Genomic DNA, 21,629 nt, shown 5'->3' on the forward strand with positions numbered 1-21,629 from the left:
CTATTAGAATCAGTTAAGTTTGGAAATACTACACAACTTAATAGAATGTAAACTTTACTTTTTGACTGACACATGATCCTGTAAAAACGTCTTCAGTGTTTTGTTTTAGCTGTGTTTTGAAGGTTGGCCACAGATGTGTCAGACCCCAGGGGTTGCTCATTTACTATCTTGGTCAGTAATTTATATGACTTCATTGTTGACATGAGTGTTACTGAAATAAGTGAGTAGAGTTATGTTTTTTTTGCAAATCAGGACACAAAGGTTTTTTAAACTGTATATTATTACTGTGTTCCAATAGCACATAAAGAACAATAAGGATACAAATAAATACGAAGGATGGCCTGAAGTTGTAGAAATGGAAGGATGCATCCCCCAGAAACAAGACTGAAGAAAATATGGAAAAACAGAAGGAAGCGCACTTTCAATATTAATGGGAGACTCATAAAGAAGAAACTACGTGTAAATATTTTAAGAGCATGCATCCATCTTGGTGTGTGCATGAGCATTATCTCTTTTGATATCAGGATTATTTATTGCTAACGTAAATAGCTATCTTTGTAAATAGTCCTAATGGGCAAATCACTGTACCATTTTTAAGCACATTTCCTTAAAAGTACAAATGTTTAGACTGCTATGGTAATGACATACATCAATTCTAAAAGCATACTCAGTGGATTACTGATCAGATTGTGAAAAACATTGATATAGATGGTTGCTGTGAAAATCAGTCATGGAATAATATGGCTTTTATGGAGGAGATTTTGTTTATATGTATAGATATATATCTGGCCTTGTGATGACATTATCTTTTAAAGTCAAAAGATAATTAGCTAGTCATATGTGTAATGTCACCTTATAATCCATTTCTCCTGATGTACCTCTTTTCTTTATTTTCCCTTCCAAAGAAACTAAGAAATAAAATGTTGGATACAAAAACTTATGTCAGATTTGTGAAAAGCACAACAAATTCTTTAATGCACACAGCAAAAAGTCAATATATAAATGTAGGTGTCCTTTAGGACTACAGCTTCTGAATTATGTGGTAGTGTTGTCAATAATTTGATCTTGTATAAGCTATTTAGAATGAAGCTGGAGGTGGAAACTCCACAGAGTTGGAAAACCAGGCCAAGTCCCCTCCCTGACCTAATCAGGTCATTTAGAACAACTAAAAACAGTATATTTAGAGCAATACAGGTATATATTTTCCTTATTTGTTATTGGCATTGACTAAGTGATTTGAAAAGAGCTATACTTTAATATCATGACACTTGATTTATAAGCTGATAAATTAATTTTCTATTTACTTCATCTAACTTCTTAATGGCAATTATTGCCCAAAGCTTTAGTGGCATATTTAGAAAAGTCCAATTACTGAGTAGACTAATAACATTTTTTTAAAAATTTTATTTGACCCAAAATGACTTCATTCCCAATTCTATATAGAAAATAAGAGATCTAACTTTTTCCTTAACTTAAGATGTTTACAAAATTACTTAGTTTTGTTTTATTTTGCTTTAGTTTTTCTAGGACATTAAATTCCTGTTATATATGAAGTATCTTAAGCTGGAACATAAACAAATTTAATAATCCAAACTGCCTTTCACAGTATAAGTCAGCCCTAAAATTTTGAACCTAAATGGCTTGTATAAAAATAACCTATAAGCAGTATTTGTTATTTTGCTGTAAGTTGGATGCCTTTCAGATATTTCGTAAATAGTAATAACCTTTGGGGTATAGTTTCTTCCCTTAAACTGAATGTAATTCATAAGTAAATGCACCTTATATGTTTAAACAATTTTTGTAAACTTTTTAGATTTTTGGTGCTTATATATTCAATCACATGCAGCATGTATATTTTGACATTTAAAATACTTCCCTTGATTCTGTAAATTAAAAGAATAGCTATTTTACAGTTCCAGGGATTGTACAATAAATGTTACATTTTTTTAAAATAATGAAAATAAATACATCTGTTTTACACATGAATTTTTTTATTATCTGAAAAAGTAATATACTATGAGACTTCAATTGATATTTTTTTAAGTATTTATTGTACTGTTTAACATGCAAATAAATCAGTGCTGTGGTTAAAAAGCAGAGGATATATCATAACATATATAGAATTTATATATCTAGATGCCAGGACACCCCTTTGATTTTAAAGATTGTAGAAGGATGGCGTTTGCAGGTGCATTGAGATGTCGAGAGATGGGGTTAGGATTAGTTATGTAACTAACTGCTTTGGTGCAGTATGTTTTTGTTTGAATTCTATCTTGTATAGATTGTGCCAACTTAACTTTGGAAGCAATAATTTTACTATATTTTATTTCCAGATCTCTTTAAAGTCAGCATTATAAGTGAAACAATGCTCATTTAACATTAATAGTTTTCTTTATTAAAGTAGAAATTTGATGTTGACATTCCAGTAGTTTACATGGTATTTAAGGGCTTGTGGATACATATTTTTTATTTGTAACCACAGATGCTTTCCTAGAACAAATGTATTATTATATGAATGTTAAAATAGAGTAAAAAAAGTAGAAAATAAGTAATATTTGGAAAATTAAAGAAAAATCGAGCCAGTCTTCATATTCCTGACTTTAATTTGATTAAAGTGAAATTTATCATTGTGATTTCTATATTGTATTTGTTTTTCAATGAATCAGCTAATATTTTATAATTTTATAGTAGCTGAAAATTCATTTAGCCTGTGTTTTACTTTATACTTTTAAAGTTTACACAGATTATAAATAATTTGACCAAAAAATATAATTTTATTCTTTTTGATCCTCACCACTACCTACCTTTTTTTGAGGGGAGTTGGGGAGGGGTTACCGGGTATTGAACTCAGGGGCACTCAATCACTGAGCCACATCCCCAGCCCTATATTGTATTGTATTTAGAGACAGGGTCTCACTGAGTTGCTTAGTGCATTGCTTTTGCTGAGGTTTGCTTTGAACTCAAGATCCTCCTTCCTCAGCCTTGAGAGCCGCTGGGATTACAGGCATGCTACACCATGCCGGGCCTGCTACCTGCTTTTTAAATGAAAGAATGAGAAGTATTCTGTGTTCAGTGAGCAGATGGTCAAAAGTAGAAATTCATTTAGAAGACTTTTTTGAAATGTATATGAAAGGGGAAAATTATTTGTTGATTTGGTAGAGGATTTGCCACTTCTCAATAAATACAACGTTTTGAATAGCAGTAAAAGACGTGTAAATTTAGAGATTTAGAATAAAGGAATAGATTTCACTTTTTGTAAAGCATTCCTAATGAGAATGCTTTTCCCATCTCTTGCCAAGACTACTTTTCTATCATATACTTGTTTCTTGATCGTTACATGTCATTAGTCAGTTTCCACCCATCTTAGGCTCCTTTGTTTACTTAGGCTTTGATCCTCTCCTATAACTTGCTTTGTTGCAATTCCCTTTCTTGAGGTTCTAGTTTAATCAAGGCTAGATGAGAGTATAGAGCAAATGGGCCTGGCCAGGGCCTGACAGTCTGCTGTTGCTAGGTGGCGTAAGGGGAGCCAACAGTAAGATGAAAGCCCCTCCAGAGAATCTAAGAGGCCTTCCTCTACTACAGCCTTGCTCCAATCCACTGAACATTTGGGTGTCTCTTCTGTGGATGGTCAGAAGGAAAAGAGGTTGGCCCACCCTTAGGTTAGAGACAGAGAAGATGTTTCTCTTGGGTTTGTCCCATGGGCAGTTTACTAGCATGGAGAACACAATCTTCCCAGTACAGCTATTTCACACATACAACTTGGTGCCATTACTGAAATCACTGTTCAGCTGTGCATAAATCATGCTGACCTAGAGTGTACTGAATTTTGAAAGAACAAGGCTAAATTTATAAAAGATGTTCCCTTTTGTCAGGGAAAATCTAATTTATGTACCTACAAGTTTATAATGCTCCATAACCGTTGGCCCATATTTGTTTACCTTGGTAGCCATAGAAAAGAGGAGGCTGAAACCTTAAAGAGAAGGGAATTCTGTGGTGAGACAGTATAGTGTACTGATTAGGAACACAGACCTGCCTGCATAAGCTTCTTTGTTTCCACCGGTTATGACAGGGTGATCTTGAGAAAGTTCCCATGCCTGTGAAACAGGAATGAGATTAGTGTGTGTGTGGTTCCTACAAACACCTGACACCAAGTACTCAATAAATGCAACTGCTAGTATTATAATTGCAATAAGCTTGCAGGCTAGTAACATTTTAGACCAAAAAAAGTTAACAAGTCAGCCTTGAATGGGAATTTTCACAGTTTTACCTTTTGGGTTCAAAACATTCCTTTTAGAGCAAAGTCTATTTGAAATCTTAATGTTTGACTTTCATGTTTTCCATAATGCCTGCTACTGCTGCTAGAGCTTGGAAGTGTCATGGTAGGATGAACGAACTCAACTCAGTCTTTGCACCAATGAATCCCCTTCCAGAGCATAGCCTTCTCAGTAAACAATGGAATAAACTGGACAAGTTGGAAGTCTATGTTTGTTTTCTGTAAATATAGTCCTCCAACAGAGGAGGGTAATGCTCAGCCCTGAGAGTGTGAATGAGCCTGAGTTCTCTTATCCTAAAACTTAAGGCAAATTTTGCATTTTATCATGTCAGATGTTGATAAGAACATAGAAATCTTTTAAATTACTTTCAATTTTAGTTTCAAAAGCTATTTAGTTTTTGTATACCTCTGTGCATCAGGGGCCTGATTGGAGAAATACTTTGTTTTATTTGATAAGAACCAGAATGAACTCCAATGAGAATGTCATGGAGTCCAAGCTCTGATCAGAAGAAAAGTTTAGAAGCAAATAATGCTGGGGGCTATCATTAGAAATATGTTTAGTTCATGGAGAAAGCAGTAATCCCTGATTGTTGGGGAGGCCCAGGATGGAAAGTGGAAGGGTATTAACTAGTATTTCCTGAGATGCTGGGAATGAGCTCTGGGCCGAGTCTTGCCTGCTGATTACCTGGGAATGTGCCCTTTCCTAAATTGCTTTCTCTTCTCCCTTAGGGAGAGGACTTGCTCCAGACTTCTGTATAAATCTGATACTTGACCAGAATAAGATTGAAAAACCAATGGAATTGTTAATAAAGTATCTTAGAAGGCAGTGTTAACATTCCATTATGGAAATACTCTGGAAGAGTGTTCCTTTGGTTCTAAAGACCTGGGTGTGTTGGATTTGGGCACAGTGACGAGTTGTGGCAACTGGAATTTTGAGATTGTTTTTCCTATATCTTAGTCAAGAAATTTTAAGTATAGTTTCTCAACAAGTATTATGTTGAGGACTTGGGGGAAAAAATCTTAAAGCTGGCAATTTCTTACATAAATAGTGAGGTTTACCTTTCAGTTTGTAAAAATTACTTACCCTGTACCAATTTAATAGAGGTTAAATTGATATGCATGTTAGGATGCATCCCATTGACTTCTTCAGTTTTTCCAAATTGCTCTTTTACCATGTTACTTTTTGCCTTTCATAGAGCTTGAGAGGAGCAAAAATTATTTATTTGCCAGAGAGTTTAAGATAAAGAAATGACAGTGGATAGGACTAATGAAAAATGAGGATTATATACCAGGAATAAACAGGTAACCATTGATTTACATTTTGTATACTGACACATTTCCTTGGTTGAGAAAGAGATTAAGTATAATTGAATGTGGTTTAATATGGTAATAGCAAAGAGTAATTAGTAGCAACAAGAAGAGGCTGCCCTTCCTTTTCTGGCTACACAGGGGCAAGTGGTTATGGATTATGACCATGAGTATTAGCTCATTACTAAAATATAGAAGGGAAGGCTTTTGGGCCAGTAGAGGTGAGCCACTCTAATGGCTAGAATGGCCATTTAACAATAAAAGGCAGTACAGTATCCTCCAGACTTTCTGACTTTCCTGTTCTTACCAATCAAGTGCTTTCACTTATTCTGCAAATTAAAAAGTCACATATGAAAGTTTAGTTTGTGCTGACTTGTTCCACATGTATTATTACTTTCCCTTTATAATCACAAGGGAAGAGATTGCTTTTTCTAGCAGATTTTGTTTCAATCAAAAGGTTTTAATCTGTTGCAAACCACCTCTAGTGGTTTTTCTTTGGATGTGAATATAAACCACTACAAATAGTAAATTTCATCCATCTATTAAAAATAACACTTATGTAACAACTGACTATAAGCACAACAATAAAAAGGATGTAAGTATTTATTTTATGTCAAACCTAGTTAGTGTGATCTTTACCCGGAGTCATTTATTTTTGGAACAATTGTTAGATTCTTGGATAATTCAACTGTTAGCCCCATTGGGATCTACAGTACAAATCTGCTCAAATGACTCTTGAGTTTAGACATCAAGAAACAGTGGATTTTAATTATAATTTCACAGCCTACCTCCATTCTCAGTTTTCCAATCACTTCACACCCTCAACCAAGTTTACATAACCAAACTATAAAAAAAAATACTAGAATTGTCATTATATTCACAAATACCCAAACTGTAATGTAATTATAGTTTACTGACAATTTTGATATTTTAGTACAATAATAACTTAGTATTGGCTAGGGCATGGATGCCAAAGCTAGTTATTCTGTGAAAGGCTGGTTACTTGGCCTTTTGCAGGTATAGTTTAAATGAGGGCCACAGAATGGTACATACTTTATGTGGCTGTTGTGAGAATTAAATATATATAATATACATATATATATTTAATTATATATAAATGTATATAATGTATATATGTACATACATGTGTATAATAAATATATATTATACACATACATTTATATGTGTATATGTATAATTAGACCAATACTCAGTTTACAGGGAGTGTGAAGTGTTTGTTAATATTCTCTTTCAAAGGAAATGAGTCCCTCCCTGGTATACCACCAAGTCTCCTTTCGTGCTATGCCACATGCCATCCTCCTCCTCCAAGAAGAGTGTGACATCACTCTTATCTATGGTAAAACTGAAATAGAAAAGAATCCAGGCATCTTAGCTCACTGTGCTAAGGAAGGGTTCACCTAAGGGACTATCATGGTTCCTGGAGATGGGATTTGAATTTTTTCTTCCATCTATTCAGCCAAGTGGATCATAATGTTCTAGACAACTAACTGGCTCCAAGTGGTTGGTTTAATTTCTTGGTGTTTGGCGACCTGTGGAAGCTGATGCAAAAAAAGTTATCAGCACTCCCAAAGGGCCTCTAAGTCAATATTTTGATGAGCTTTTCTGCTTCCACATTTTAAACTAAGTAAAATCAAAGACAATATCTCTTTTTTTTTTTCTGATAGTACTTCAGGAAATTAAAGTGCTTTGAAAATATTTACTGTGACTATCACATGTTTCCAAAGATGCAAAATCATAAGGTCATAGTATCTAAACATTTATAATAAAAATGTCCTTGTTATTCTTTGTATGACTATCATAGCTCCTTAAAATATAAGATAGCTATCATCCAATTTGGGATAAGGAAATAATGCAGTTTATATTAAAAAGATTTAATGTGTTAATGTTGTGTAAAGGTACTGCAAATCAGAAATGTTTTTATTAGTCAATTTCCTTATCCAGAGGTTACAAATAAGGCCATTAAACATGATATTCTTGATTTTATTTTAAGATGAACCATCGTTTCTAAAAACATTGAACTATTAAACTGAAAAAAAAAATAACACTAGAACACTCCTCTCCCCCTTTTAACACTATACAGGGCTTTTAAATAAATCAAGGCACTTTGTACCTACATACATAACCCACAGAGTTTTGGACTTGCTTTGTCTGGATGTGAATTCTGTGATGAAAGAAGCTGTCCTGTGAACACATCACTAGAATTGGGACATGTAATGACTTGCTGGCCAGCATGCAGGCACCCTTTACTAGTGCATAACACCTTGGTTTTCCTCTATGAATTCACCCCTTCTGTTTTCAAGCTATGTCATTTTAGTTTGCATGAAACCCACTGCTACTTCCAGGCAAGGGCCATCAGACAGATCCATGTACCTATTGCCTACCTCCATCCCCCCAGTGGTCATTATGATTGGCTCTCAGATGGGCACATTTAACCAATAAGGGCCAACAACGTTCGACCTTTGCTGGGGCTTCTAGGAAAGAAAAATTTCTGTTCTCTTCCAAGTGAGATTACTTTTAGAAAAGAACCTCTGCCTTTCCTTAGAATGAGACCTCTCTCCTTAGAACAAGTATTGGGAAAATGTGAGCATCCCTGTTGCTAAGAAAAGCAGAGAACCTGGAGCTGCTATGGGTGGGAGGGGAGGGCTTGGTGGTTACCACACATTGTGGCATCTGAAGTCAGCCTCAGTGATGGAGAGACCTGAGCCTCAGTGTGAGTTTATGGATCAAGCTTCACCTAAACCTGTTAAAAATCTGAAGTTTTCCTTTAATATTTAAACCAGTCTGGGTTGTTTTCTGTTACTCAAAATAGAGTCATAACTAAGGCAAGCAAAATAGCCTAGACAAGATAAGAACCTTTGCCCTCAGAATGGTGTTCCTAAGGGCACAGTGGTGCTGTAACCACCAACTGGGAGTGGGAAGGAAGTGGGCCAACACCAGGCTGTCAGCCAGTAAGAGAAGAGAAACTCGAGGATGACTTCATGGAAGTGCCAAGGATGAGAAGGAAAAGAAGAACCCAAAGATGCAGCTGTTCTTGCTTAGCACATAGAGGAGAGCCTGAGTTAGCATCAGGTTTTTAGAGTAATGGCTGGGTAATCAGGTATTCATATTATGAAAAGTTTTCTAGTTAAAAGAAGAATTGGTAGTTATTAAACATTATAGTCTTCCTCTTCTTTTGGTGGGGGGGTGGTGGGAGGGTACCGGGATGAACCCAGATGTGCTTAACCACTGAGCCATATCTACAGCCCATTTTATTTTTTTGTTTTGAGACAGGGTCTCCTTAAGTTTCTCAGAGCTTCACTAAGTTGCTGACTGAGACTGGCTTGAATTCACAATCCCCCTGCCTCAGCCTCTCAAGTTGCTGGGATTGTAAGCATGTACCACCATGCCTGGTACATGTTCAGTCTTGATTTTAATACTAGAACTCAGACATTTTCCATGAGTGTTCTCTTTTTCATAAATAATTGCTCTGCCTTGGTAAATGAAATTAAAAGGAAATAGAATGAAAACTCTGGGTCAGGGAAACATTTCTTTATCTTATTCAAAGGGAAGAGAATATTCTTTCTTTATCCATTCTGAACTTAGAAAACTTTTTTCTATATAATACTGAAATATTTAACAATGCATAAAACCATAAGCATTTATATTAAAATACAACTTTAAATACATCCCTGTAATTTTCACCAGGAACTTTGTAAAATATAATGAAAATACATGCATGGATATTAAATCAAGAAAGACCACTCAAAAATTCAAATGGAAATGCAGCATTACATACAATATAATAAATATCCAGGATATCAAATCTGCAAATTGATCATTACTCTGACTTAGATTCTTTTATCGATTAAGACTTGCTATATAATTTATTATAATAACCTTACAAGTTAAACATAACTAATGTGAAAAGAGAATTCCATTAATCTGACTACTGAAATAACACAATTCCCAATATTTTGCAACATATTTTAATCTATAACGTATAAAACTGTCATTTTGGCAAGAAATACACATCCATATAACTAATTGCTCAATTACCTTCTTTTTCAATGTTAAAAATAATCAGAAATAATAGTATGAAAAGAAACAGAGGCTAATCTTAATTCTGGGTTAATCTTATTGCCTCAGCTCTTAGGCTTTGGCAATAAATGTCTTACATTTTAATATGTCATATAACTTAAATACCATATTTACAAAATATAAAACTCTGTTAGCAAAATACTATACAAAATACTGACTTTACACATTTAAAGGGTGCTTTTTATTGTAATATATGAGAGCCCTTTATATTTTTACTATGCTGTATTCCTACCTGTTTTCAGATTCTCCCTCTCCCAGGATCTCTGTGGCGAGTTGTTAACAGAGGAAACTGGTCTATAATAAAATTATGACTCTCAAGATCAAAGATTGTCGTATACCATATAGAGGTTTTTCTAAACAAATTCTCCTGGTTAAAAGGCACTTAAAATCCAATTAATACATTTTACTTTTTTACAGTTTGACTCTTTTTCACTAAATGTTTCCAAGGAACACTTTTTAGGGATATTGTGTTACTTAGAAGATTTTTTTTCTATTGCCCTTCTTTTGAAGTACATGAAAGGGTCAGTAGGCACCAACCACTCAGTTTAACTTTTCAACGTCTGTCTATGCACAAACACTTAGAAACATTTCTTCAATTAAAATACTGAGAATAAATGAGATTCATGTTTACCACTCCTGGTTGCCATAGAGATGTCTGTAAAAAAAAAAAAAAAAAAAAAAAAAGACTGCTGTTCACCCACCATTACTGATTTCCATAATGAGTTCCATGGTTGAGGATCTTTTCCTGAGTATGGACCAGGTCTCCAGTGTGAGGGTTCTTTCTTGCTGAGGAAACAGATTTATCTTCCTTGTATGTCAATATACATCCTCCAAACCACTCACAGATGAATGCAAACCTTCTCAACTTCAAAATCCCAAGAAATCCATGATCAATGTGTAATTGGATGTCAGTCAGGTAAAGGAAATCTCAGAGGGGCTCAAGGATCTGGGAGTGCAGGAGTCACCTTGGCCAGCACTGTACCAGGAGAGGTACCCTTTGGCTGCAACCCCATTGTTTGTTGCTGAGTCTTGCAGGCGGCTGGAGAGAGCAGTTACTTACAAGTGTGGACGTCAGTCATGCTCTCACACCTTCTGCAGCGGACATAACAGCACCAGATGAATTTACACTCACATCTCTCCACGTGCCTGACCACATGGGTGTTGTAGCCTCGGCCACAGCACAGGAGGTTGCAGCCATCTGCACCCTCTGATGTACGGTTGCATTCTCTGCCTTGTGTCCCTGGGATTCCCAGCTTTTTATCTTCCACGCAGTAGTTGGGAGACTTATTAACATAGAGCAGGTCATCCTTACGGATTGGTATTTTCCTCTGATCTTTTTCTCTCCTGCGCATTTTCCTCTTTATTTTGTCTGATACCTGGATACTGTTTTCATATTTATCCTTTAACCAATGGCCAATCTTTTCAAAAGAAGACATGGTTTTCCAGCATGTTTTCACAGCACAGGAACCAGAGACTCCATGGCAGCGGCAGTCGACTGACATCAACTTGGCGACCGCCTGAAACCAACAGTAATTGTGTTTAAATGTCAGAAACACAGCTAACTGAATTACTTAACTTTCTGGGTCTGTTTCCTCCTATTAAACAAAAAAAATGACAGCTTTGAAACTAAAGGATATTTAACGATTGTTTAGGGTTCAAATGTTTTTAGTTTTGTCCAAATATCTCAATCTTGCAGAGCAAATCCAAGTTGCATTTAAAGTAGTTGTAGGCCAGACTATTGTTGTCAGAGATTATCGGAGATACCAAAGGAAAATTATTTTTATTACTAATCCCTTACTCAAATTTGTGGGAGGATGCTCATGAATTGCCTGCATGTTCTTGGTACCAGTGAATACATTGCTATTCACAGTGTGATTCATGACCAGCAGCCCCAGCATGCCACATGAGAAATTCAAGCCTTACTCCAGAACTACAGAATCAAAAGCTCCAATTTAATAAGACCCCATATGATTCTTATGCACATTTAAGTTTGAGAAGCACCGATAAAGCAGATGCCCTCAACTTGCACAGTACATTAATGGGGACTGTACAAATAAACCTTGCTCAAACCCTTGAGATTATGACTTAATTGGTTGGCACAAGCTGCTCAAATGATGCTAACTGCAGCCAGTGATGACATCTATTGTTCCAGTTGAAAGTCTTAGGTTTGACCACTATAAAAGTTAGATATGTTAATGTAGGGTAGGGTGGGGAAGGAATAGGGAGAATCCCCTGGTCACAGGACACATGAGAAACCTTGACTAATCAAGTTAAGTTGGTCAAAAAGAGAATGAGCTATAGAGTATGGATGCTTCCAGCAAACACTTCCTCTTTTCTGGAAAATTAATCCAAAACATATGTCCTATTCCTAGTGGATCAGTAGCACTATCCTAACAGCAAAAACAGAAAAAGGATAATGTTTTTGTAATTTTTCATTTCTAAGTGGGGAGTTTATGCAGAAATTCCACGTTATGGAGAGGAATTAAATGAGATGACATATAAATTTGTAATAACCCATGAGTCGGGTGCATATTAAGTTCTAAATGTCTCCTTTTTCTGAAGAACAAGTTACAGTAAGAGTTAAGATAAAAAGCTTCAATGGACCTAATAATGCAAAAACAATAAAAGATTTTAGAAATTTAGGACTCTAAACTCTTATATACCAGGCTCGCCAGCATAGCTTCCTTCAATCCCCAGATGATGGCAGAGCAGATTAATAAATCGTCAGCACTAGCTGTAGAGTTGACATTCTGTCAACATGCTGGGCAAAATGAAAAATGGATCCAGCCATTCAATTACTTGGAAATTATGTATGTAATTTCACCAAAGAAAGGGAAAAAAACGAGCACAGTTTAAATTCTGCTTGCAGTTCTTATCAAAACTATAAAATGACAAGGGTATACTTTGCTAGTTTGTATTAAACCCAATATTGACATATTTATGGAATTACATTTTCTAACACATTAGGAAAGTTTTCTGTACTATCTAGTGATGCAGAATATTCCAAACAACTAAGATTAATTTTCAGCTTTCAATGAAAGCATATGATATTGATTTGTACAATGTTTGTTACTTCTTAGTCGTGTTTAAAAATAATCAACAGAATAATATTTAAACTCTGTTCTTTATAAAATATGGCACATGTACACCTTTTGAATTCATGAAACTGAAAAACTAATTAATGTATCTATCTCTTAATAACCTAAGGCAAAATATGCCCTCCACTGATGTAAGAGAAATATATGAAATATGGCACACAGGCTTACTTGGTTTAATTTATGGCATTTGATATTCACAAAACCCTCAATTCATTAAGACACCACTAGGCAAAGAAATGATCAGATTAATGTGATCTGTCTGTCTTTGTCCAGATTTTAAGTGCCTGAAGGGTTTGAGAAAATGAGGTCAGTCAGTCTTAGGTAATAACAAATTATCCAAGAAAGGCAAAAACCTAAGAAAGTATGATTATGTGCTTAAGCCTGATCAACATTCCTTATAGTCCTCACTTAGTGATTTAAAGCTGGCTTTTCCTATGGATCATGACTGGAGGAGCTGACTTGTCCTATTATTAACTGGTTCAGACATCATGGAAGTAGTTGCCGATCAGCAAATCATGGAGGACAGAGTAGATGCTCATCAAATACTTATTGACTAATTAGTTCCGCTCACTCAGGCAGTTTTAATCCATCCTCGGTTGGTAACCCGAACCAGAGGATGTAATAAAAATCACCTTCATAAACAAAAAAACTGACTGCCCCAGGGCCAGGGGTACTAGGACACCTTCAGTCAGCTGGACTATCCACCAATTCTTTCACTCTAGCCCTGTCCACAACAAGATTAGTCCACAAAAATGACACGGCACTTCCCAGGTTTGAAGAATAAAAAGAGATTTTCAAATTCAATTTTCTCAACCTCTGAATTTCTATCTGAGTTTTGGGAGAATTTTCCTACTCCAGAAAACCAACCCTTTTAAATACCTGAAGTTTATAATTTGACAGTAACATTTTTTTTTAGTTTTATTCCATTACTTTTGAATTGTAAGTGGTTCTAACAATAAGAAATCATATTTTTATCATCTATATGACATATTTTTCTTAGAATCTGTGTATATAAGTGAACTTCAAAGAAAAGAATTCCAATAACTTGACATGCAATTTGAATGACTATACCCTTAAAATACTTCAAGGGTAGACCTTGTCCAAATGTGAATTAAAATAAACCCATATAATCACACTCAGAATTTTATTAAATTCAGAGTTTGGGGGCAGATAAACACACACAAGTTTAGCTCTACAGAATTTAGCATTTCTCATAGCACATTTTCACAGATAGTTTTACTTCATTTAGTTTTTATAGGGAGAAATGCTTTGTACCTAGTAGGCATTTAGTGAATAGGTATTTTGTTAAAATTCCAATTTTATAGAAAAAGAAACAGCACAAATACTTATAAGTTGATGATTTGTGATATAAGATCTTTATACACAGCAAGATAATTTTAGTAGAACAGAGAAAAATTAAAGTGGATAAAGCAAGTATATTTAAGGAGATTGTATGAACACTGCAAAAATTTTTTAAAAAGTATATTCTAGATCTTTTCCTTCCAGGTTCCTTATTAACGTTAAATAGTCATTCTGAGTTACAGTGATAGCTCCATCATTTTCTGGTAACGGGAAAAGTAAGAGAATAGCAACCGAATGAGTTGTGTGTGGTTATGAGAAAATTCCTTTCTCTACTCTAGTTGAATTGTTAAGGTTTATAACGATATTAACAGAGGAATGTTTTGTTAACTATTGCAAACAGATGTGCACATTTTGGTGGAACATTTTTAGACCATGGGAGAGCAATTAGGAGGGTGGCATTTAATATACTGTATTCCTCATGTCAGTTTTGGTTTGATCAATTTCTAATTAAGTGAAATAGGAAAGATGTATCATTGGTACTTAAGGTAAAAATAGAAACAGTTTAAGAAGTGGTTTAAGGACTGATTGGTCCCACGATTTGGACTCAGAGGTAATGCAGCAGATGAAGATTGTTTTCCAGTATAGTACATTATTCAAACTTTATAGGAATGGCCAGAAAATTGTTGTGGAACATTTTGTGAGTTAACATTTCATTTCGTCAATCATCAAATGATCTGTTTAAGTTTTTTATGAAAACTGCGACATGAGATTGGATGGGTGGGTGTAGGATTCCTACTCCTTTGATCCATTTTGCCTCTTTTGGTTCAAAAATATATTTGAACCTGCTGAAAAGCAAAACGCTTACGTGTTGTTCAACTACTTATAAATATTCCTGAAACAGGTCAATGAAAATTTGGGGCTGGCCCTTCCCACTTTGTTGAGTTACTCATCATAAAACAAATTATGGGGTAGAGAAACTTAAAAGTTTATGAGGTGGACATGGTAAGAATGGAAATATTTTAAGCACACCAAAAGAAATACCCATAAATATTCTAAGTCACATTATTCCCAGAAGTTCTGCCCCTGGAAGACATCACATCATTCTGCTAGCCAATCACTATTCGGCAACATTATTCTTGGAGTTATAACTTTAGGAATGGTGTCAGAAACCAAGTGGGAATCAGAGTATTTAAGGTCAGCGGTTAGAAAATCATCTATCCTGCTCATAGCACTACTAAGCGCCAGTACCCACATTTCTCTGAACGCTTTCCTACATTTCAAGTTTGGGATTTTGAGACTAAAAAAATCAACTCAATTGAATGCAGACCTTGAACTTCACTCAGACGAATATGCCTAGTAGATTAAAATCCTAATTGCCAGTATTGAAAATTGAGTCGATTGCTCTTACATGTTAGCTAATACCCTGGAAACCTGTTCCTTGGAGAGTTTTTTGTTTTGTTTTTCTTTGGGGGATTTTTTTTTTCTTTTTTTGGCTACCAATGGAAAGAAAAATACAAAATGTTTTGAATTATAATACCTCATGAGGGAAGACCAACAAAAACATTAGTGTAGCACTTTCAAAATAACCAGGTAAATATTTTGTAATATTTTTAAGATTCCATTTAGAATAACGTGAAAAAAAAAGTTTCCATAGGGAAAACTCCGAAATTTGTACAAAAAGTATATGTGCACATAGGCTGAATTATTTTCTCCCTAGATAGAATAATAGCAGAAAATCTATGTACTATGAGAAAATTGATTTTTGCTAACAAGTAGTGGATTAAAGTCCAAGTTGAATAGCTCTTTTTTAAAAAATAAAATCAGAAAGGAAATAAAAGTTTAATACTAACAGTTACAGAGGAAACTATTGCTATCTAATTTTAAAATAAAACTAAATAGTTGAGATAAAATAAAACTAAATAGTTGCATAATGTTACTTGTAAAAATGCATTTTAAAATGATTTAGGGCTTTTCATAAATTCAGAGACTGCTTTATTTGAGAAAACTAATCATAACATGAGCTCCTACATTTTGGTTTTCCAGTTAAAATTTTTAAATCACTACCAGATTATTTAAAGAAAGGCTAAAGAAGATATAAGTTTTATGTTGATAATAAACTTTCATTTAATTGTTTTCTTGTTTTATAATACATGTCTATTTTATATAACTTGATAGCTTTCTTTAGTTTAACTCTAGAGTTTAAAAGAACGTATGTTATTTACATTTACCATCTTTTATATTACTATGTTAGAAATTATAAATATTTCTTCATTGGATAATATTTAAATTGAAGCAACATTTTTTAAAAATTTTAAGGGAAAGAATATTACATAACTACATATTAGACAAGAGTTATTTAAGTGAGGTAAAATAATTTTTAATTTTTTAAACAAAAATATGGAAAGTTTATATAACTACTGATTTCTTTATTTATTACTTTGCTATTTTGAAATTAATATTAAAATTGTTTGAAATTTTAAATTTGAATGTTTAAATTTACTGTTTGCATTTTTTGTATTTTAAACCAAGGCAGTTAACTAAATTGGCTAGAACTCACAACCATTTTGAATGAGTCCCAGTATTTACTTGCCAAAAATGTAAAACAAATGCAACATATATTTTAAATATTCCTAAGAGATACTGCAACTTTCTTTAATTTACTTCAGGAGAATGTGGTAGATTGCAATGGCTACTCTGGGACCTTTATAGGTTATTGCTTATTTACAATAATATACAAGATGTGTGGATAGTCCTGTCTTAAAAAGTTTATTATGATGTAGAAAATACATACTCATAAAAAAGTTACAACCAGAAAAGTCACTATGAATTGCCAACTAATTCAACTATGTTGTAGAACTCAAACTTTATTGAATCAATATTCGATAATATAATTATACCTAAGTTAAATTAAGCAACACATACATTTTAAGAAAACAAAGTAAAAAATAAGAAATTATAAAAGAAGTTAATTAGGTGATTGTTCTTCAAATTTCCCTACTGTCAATCTACTTTGAATATAGCTATATTTTAAAATAGCCAAACATTTAATATAACTATAACTTCCTAATACTTATCTGAATTTTATGATTTTTAAAAAATAAACCTGAATATCTTTAAAATGAAATATCCATTTTATTTAAAAAATAAAACCTTGCTTTGCAAAAAATATAATAGTAGATGTTTACTTCCCAAGAATGTTTATTCAAGAAATTAAGAACACTACTGACAGCATGTTTCAGAACCACAGGACAGAAAAATAGTGGATTTACAGACACATACTCAAAATTCAAATATGGATAAATAATATTTGATTCAGTACCATTAGAAAGGCAGATACCATAAGTCTTATTCTGGCTTTGCCATTAACTTCCTAAGGGGGTGGCGCCAGTAATACAACACGTACATGTACAATGGTTATTTCATAATTAATGTTTCAGGGTGCAATATATACTAATACATTGTATTACAAGATTCAACTCACATTAGATGTAGAACCTAATAGAATCAATGTGGTCAGTACACACTCATTAAGGAATATGAGTGCCTGTGGATATATATATATATATATGTGTATATTTAAATGTGTGTGTTTGTGTGCTGTCAGTGCTCAGTGTTTAAATCATTTAGATGGATTCATCCAGAAGTGTAATCCTAGTGTTATTTACATAAAAACATTGGATTTGTATTTCATTTTCTTATACATACCTGCCTCCCAGCTTCACTGTTATGTAGGTTCATTGTTAGCAGTACTTTGCTTTCTTTTCCAGTGGTGTTTCTGATGGGAAAGTCCAGGAACTTTCTGCTGAACCACATGCCATACTGAACATCATCAGAACAGCCTCCCCAGTGCCAGCCTTCACTTGCTGAGCCACCATTCTGCAGGGTGGTATCACAGGAACATTCTGTCATGTTGCCTGCACTGCATGACCTGGTCACAGAGTGCACCAGGCCTGCCGCCATCACAGCATAAATAAATGCTGTCTCCTTAGTGCCTAGAATAAAACATAAATTGCCTAATTAGAAAGCCATGTCACTTTTTGTTTATGTTCGAAACAAAGGCTCCCACTCATCCTCTTACCAGGCAAGTAATTTTTCAATAGCTTATAAAGGATGCTTACTGTGTACGGATTTAGAAAGGAATATTTACATTGTTTCAGCCTTTAAAACAGCAACATTAATTTTCAGTATCCCACTTGAGGGGACTTTCATACATTGTAATGCCACACATTATCTTCATACCTTAAAATCATATTTAAGCTTAGTGTCCAATAACAGCTCAATAACACAGGTCAAATTTAAATTCCTTTGCATGGATTCTATGAATCTAAAATACTCACAGGAAATCAGAGAAGGAAAGGAAAACATATTTTTAAATTTAAAATATGCTGCATTCACAAAACACATGCTGAAAAAATGTAATATGATTTTTGTTTGAGTAAATAATATTCTTCAGAATGCAAATTAAAATTAAGCCAAGATCAAGATGATTAATAGATAAATGTTACAGTTTACTTTCATACTAAAAACTAGACTTTAAAAAATCCCTGATAGTAATAAAAAAAGAGTTAACATTTTACATAGTACAACTGTTACAGTTATAAAGGTAATGAAAAGTAAGATAATTGAAATGTCACTAGCAAAAAAAAAAAAAAAAATCTTACCAAAAAAGTATCCTATAATGAAATAGTTGTATTTAGCACTCCTGAAGTAGAGTTTGAACTAAAATCTTTGAAAATTGAAGTTCTATTAAAACATTAATAAGGTGAACTAGAAGGGACTCAGCAGGGCGACATTTTTTTTTTCCCTTCCAGATGTTTAGATTGGAATAGAAACAGTTTCACGCCCGTTGTCCAAGAAACCTTTTCAACAGCTAAAGCTTCTGCATTTCAGCAACTGTGAAAAACACTTTTTGTTTTTCTTTTTCCTTTTCTTTCTTCTTCTTCTCTCCCCCAACTCCCACCTACGGGGATCTGGGCTCCCTCGGAAGGGTGCGCGAGCTAAAACTTTAAGGCAGAAAAGCGTTGCTTTGGCAGCAGAGTGTGTGTGGACCCTGCGGGAAAGGGTCAAAGGTGGGGAGAGAAGGGAAATGAACCCGAAAAACGACAATGCATCTTTCAGCGACCCAATCCTAAAATTCTTTGAATCTATTAATATTCCAGGAACAGTCCTGGCTCCCTGCACCTTTATCCTTACCAAGACCCTACGCACGTGGAAAGAGAACTTAACTTTATTGCAGCTTCCCCTGTCGCGGGAGTGCGCTGAGGAAGGGAGAGCGAGAAGGAAAGGAAAACAGGGGAGACAGCTAAAGTAGTGGTGCTCAGGTTAGCCGCGCTTCGGGTGGTCGGGGACAGGCCCTTTAAAATCCCCCTCCTGCGGTCCACCCGGTGCTCGGAGGAGTCAACAAACGTGGGGCTTCGCTTGGGTTAGCCACTTGTCCAGGGCTCGGTGAGCTGCGGAGCCGGTTAAATCAAAGCAGATGCGGCTGCAGCATTCCCCGCTGCCGACATCATGTTTCTCCAGCTGGTCACTCAAGTAGGGGGGCGCTTCGGGGTCCGAGGGGGTCGGCGGGGTAGGAGAGTCAAGAGTTTTTCTGCAACTCGAGCGTAGCGCCGCGGGAAGGAGGAAAAGCCACTGCCCCTAGCGCCCGGGCTCTGTACCTGGGAAGTCCCCCCTCCTCCAGTACCGCACCTGCACCCGGAGTCTGGCCTCTGTCGCTCCCGGTTCCCTGCACTAAAAGCCTTTTTTCAAGATTTAGAGAGCCACGAGACCACTCTAACATTATTTGCTTTATTTGAAGTAAATGACAGAAGAGTTGTCGCCTTGTGTTCCCTGCCATTCCCAAAGGTCCTGGACTCACCGCTGGTCAATTCGTAGCCAAAGAGGGGGCTGGTGCCGAGCGGGGCAGCGGCGGCTGCATTGGCGGTGGCGACCATGCAGTTCCATCTCTCGTGTTTGAACTGGCTCCTGCACTCCTGAATGCCCAGCCGGGCGCCCTCGCGGATGCTGGGCAGCAGGTAGGGTTTCCTCTTGCACAGCTCCTTCTGGCGGCTGTTCAGTGGCAAGTTGGCGCAGCCCAGCTTCTCCGGAACCCCAAAGGAGGCGATGCCCAACCACCTGTAAGACACGGCCGCCCCTAGCGTAAGCCGCTCCCCTGCCCTCCTCCCCAATCCCAGATGTTTTCCCAAAAATTAGGTCACCCGCTCTAGGGTCTCCGCCCCTCCTCTCCTGGCCTCAGTTGAATGTTCTAGGGGGTGGGCACCTTTTTTAACCACATAACCCGGGTACCTCTGCTGCCCCCATACTCACATCCAGTTTCCTTGGACTCCGCAGGGGAACAGCGCAAACAGAACTGCCCACAGTGCGCACAGGCGGGGCAGCGCCAGGAGTGTCGCTCTGTCCATGGCCCCCGCATGGAGTCCCCCAGCCCCGACCACTCCTCTTCTGCCCCACTTCTCCAGAGATTCGAAGGGCCGGAGGTCAGTTCCTCAGCACCACGTTGTTCGTCGTCCTCTTCCTCCTTGCAGAGAGCATAAAAAGGCAGCCAACAATGATAGGGATCTCACAAGCCCCAAGGCCCCTTGCAGTATGAGAAGGTGGAAGAAGTTCTTTGGGGCCCTCCTGCTCAGAGTTGGAGATGTGCTGGAGATGCGAGAAAGTCCCTCACATTCCAAGGTGTGAAACTTATGTTGATGTCTCTGCGTCTCCATCGCCCCCGGCTTCTCTTCTCATCCCCTCCCCCTGACCGCGCCTGGCTCCTGATTGGCCCAGTAGCGGTCCCGCATCTCATCATCCTGAAACCTCAGGATCCTATTGGCTGACTGCGGGTTCGGCGGGGGGCGCTCTGGACCCGCGGCTCCCGGAGAGTCTGTCCAGACTAGGGGGTGTCATAACCTTTCCTCTGGTTCCAGCTTCCAAATCGCTTCGGGATTGATTCAACCCAAAGACTTGACAGGGCTCTTTTGTCTTGGCAACCCAGGATATATTGTGGGTTTGATGGGAGACGTTTTGCCTTCCACCCACCTAAGGGCTTCTGGATTACCCTCTGGATTGAGTGGCTGGAAAATCTCTCTGCCTCTTTTTCTTTCCTTGCTTTTCCTTCAATTCCCAGAAGAACAGTCTTTTTAAGTCAGAGTTGGTACCAAACAAATTGACGGTCCAATCCCCTATTTCAGGTCTTAAATGCCATGGGACTTTAGTGGATGGGTAAGATACCATCTGGTTTATGCTCTTCCGCCATTTATGTATACTTTTATTTTTAACGAAAGGGAGGATTCTATTCTACCACATTTAAATTGTACTGTGTTTTCTTTTTTTTCTATTTGTCTTGTTTCCTGCACTATCTGTCCCAAGTGAAAATGAAGGGAAGAGAAGTAAGTGATAGTTGTCTGGAGAACTCTAGAACAGATAAGGGCATGTTCTTATCCTTCTCTTCAGACTCACATTGGCTCTTGTGAAAACCTTGGACTGGGCTACACACCCAAAACAACAACAGCAAAAACCTACTATGTTCCAGTCCTGTGGGAATTTATAAGGCAAGATTCCTTCTCTCG

At 36.4% G+C, this 21,629-nt stretch overlaps 2 protein-coding genes and 1 long non-coding RNA gene across 4 annotated transcripts in view; 2 read left to right on the forward strand and 1 right to left on the reverse strand.

Annotated features, from left to right (window-relative positions):
- The window catches only part of Fam3c (FAM3 metabolism regulating signaling molecule C), a 40,440-nt gene extending 39,504 nt beyond the window's left edge, over window positions 1-936 (forward strand). For both annotated transcript variants that reach the window (XM_078040308.1, XM_013362254.4), the window contains one exon: window positions 299-936. In XM_078040308.1, the coding sequence (XP_077896434.1) occupies window positions 299-388 (90 nt within the window). In that variant the 3' untranslated portion in view covers window positions 389-936. The remainder of the gene's footprint in view (window positions 1-298) is intronic.
- A 6,625-nt stretch (window positions 937-7,561) lies between these two features.
- Window positions 7,562-20,513, reverse strand: Wnt16 (Wnt family member 16). Its single transcript, XM_005333950.4, has 4 exons — window positions 20,386-20,513; window positions 19,937-20,193; window positions 17,785-18,071; window positions 7,562-11,196 (listed from the first exon to the last, which is right to left on the reverse strand). Exons 1-4 carry the CDS (start codon window positions 20,478-20,480, stop codon window positions 10,732-10,734), a joined length of 1,104 nt encoding a protein of 367 aa, XP_005334007.2. The 5' UTR covers window positions 20,481-20,513; the 3' UTR covers window positions 7,562-10,731.
- Window positions 19,268-20,539, forward strand: LOC144375426 (uncharacterized). Its single transcript, XR_013435262.1, has 3 exons — window positions 19,268-19,400; window positions 19,924-20,093; window positions 20,410-20,539. It is a non-coding gene; the product is annotated as an uncharacterized LOC144375426 (long non-coding RNA).
- The last annotated feature ends 1,090 nt before the right edge of the window (window positions 20,540-21,629 follow it).

The sequence above is a fragment of the Ictidomys tridecemlineatus genome, chromosome 2, assembly GCF_052094955.1.
Source record: "Ictidomys tridecemlineatus isolate mIctTri1 chromosome 2, mIctTri1.hap1, whole genome shotgun sequence".
NCBI classification, from domain to species: Eukaryota; Metazoa; Chordata; class Mammalia; order Rodentia; family Sciuridae; genus Ictidomys; species Ictidomys tridecemlineatus.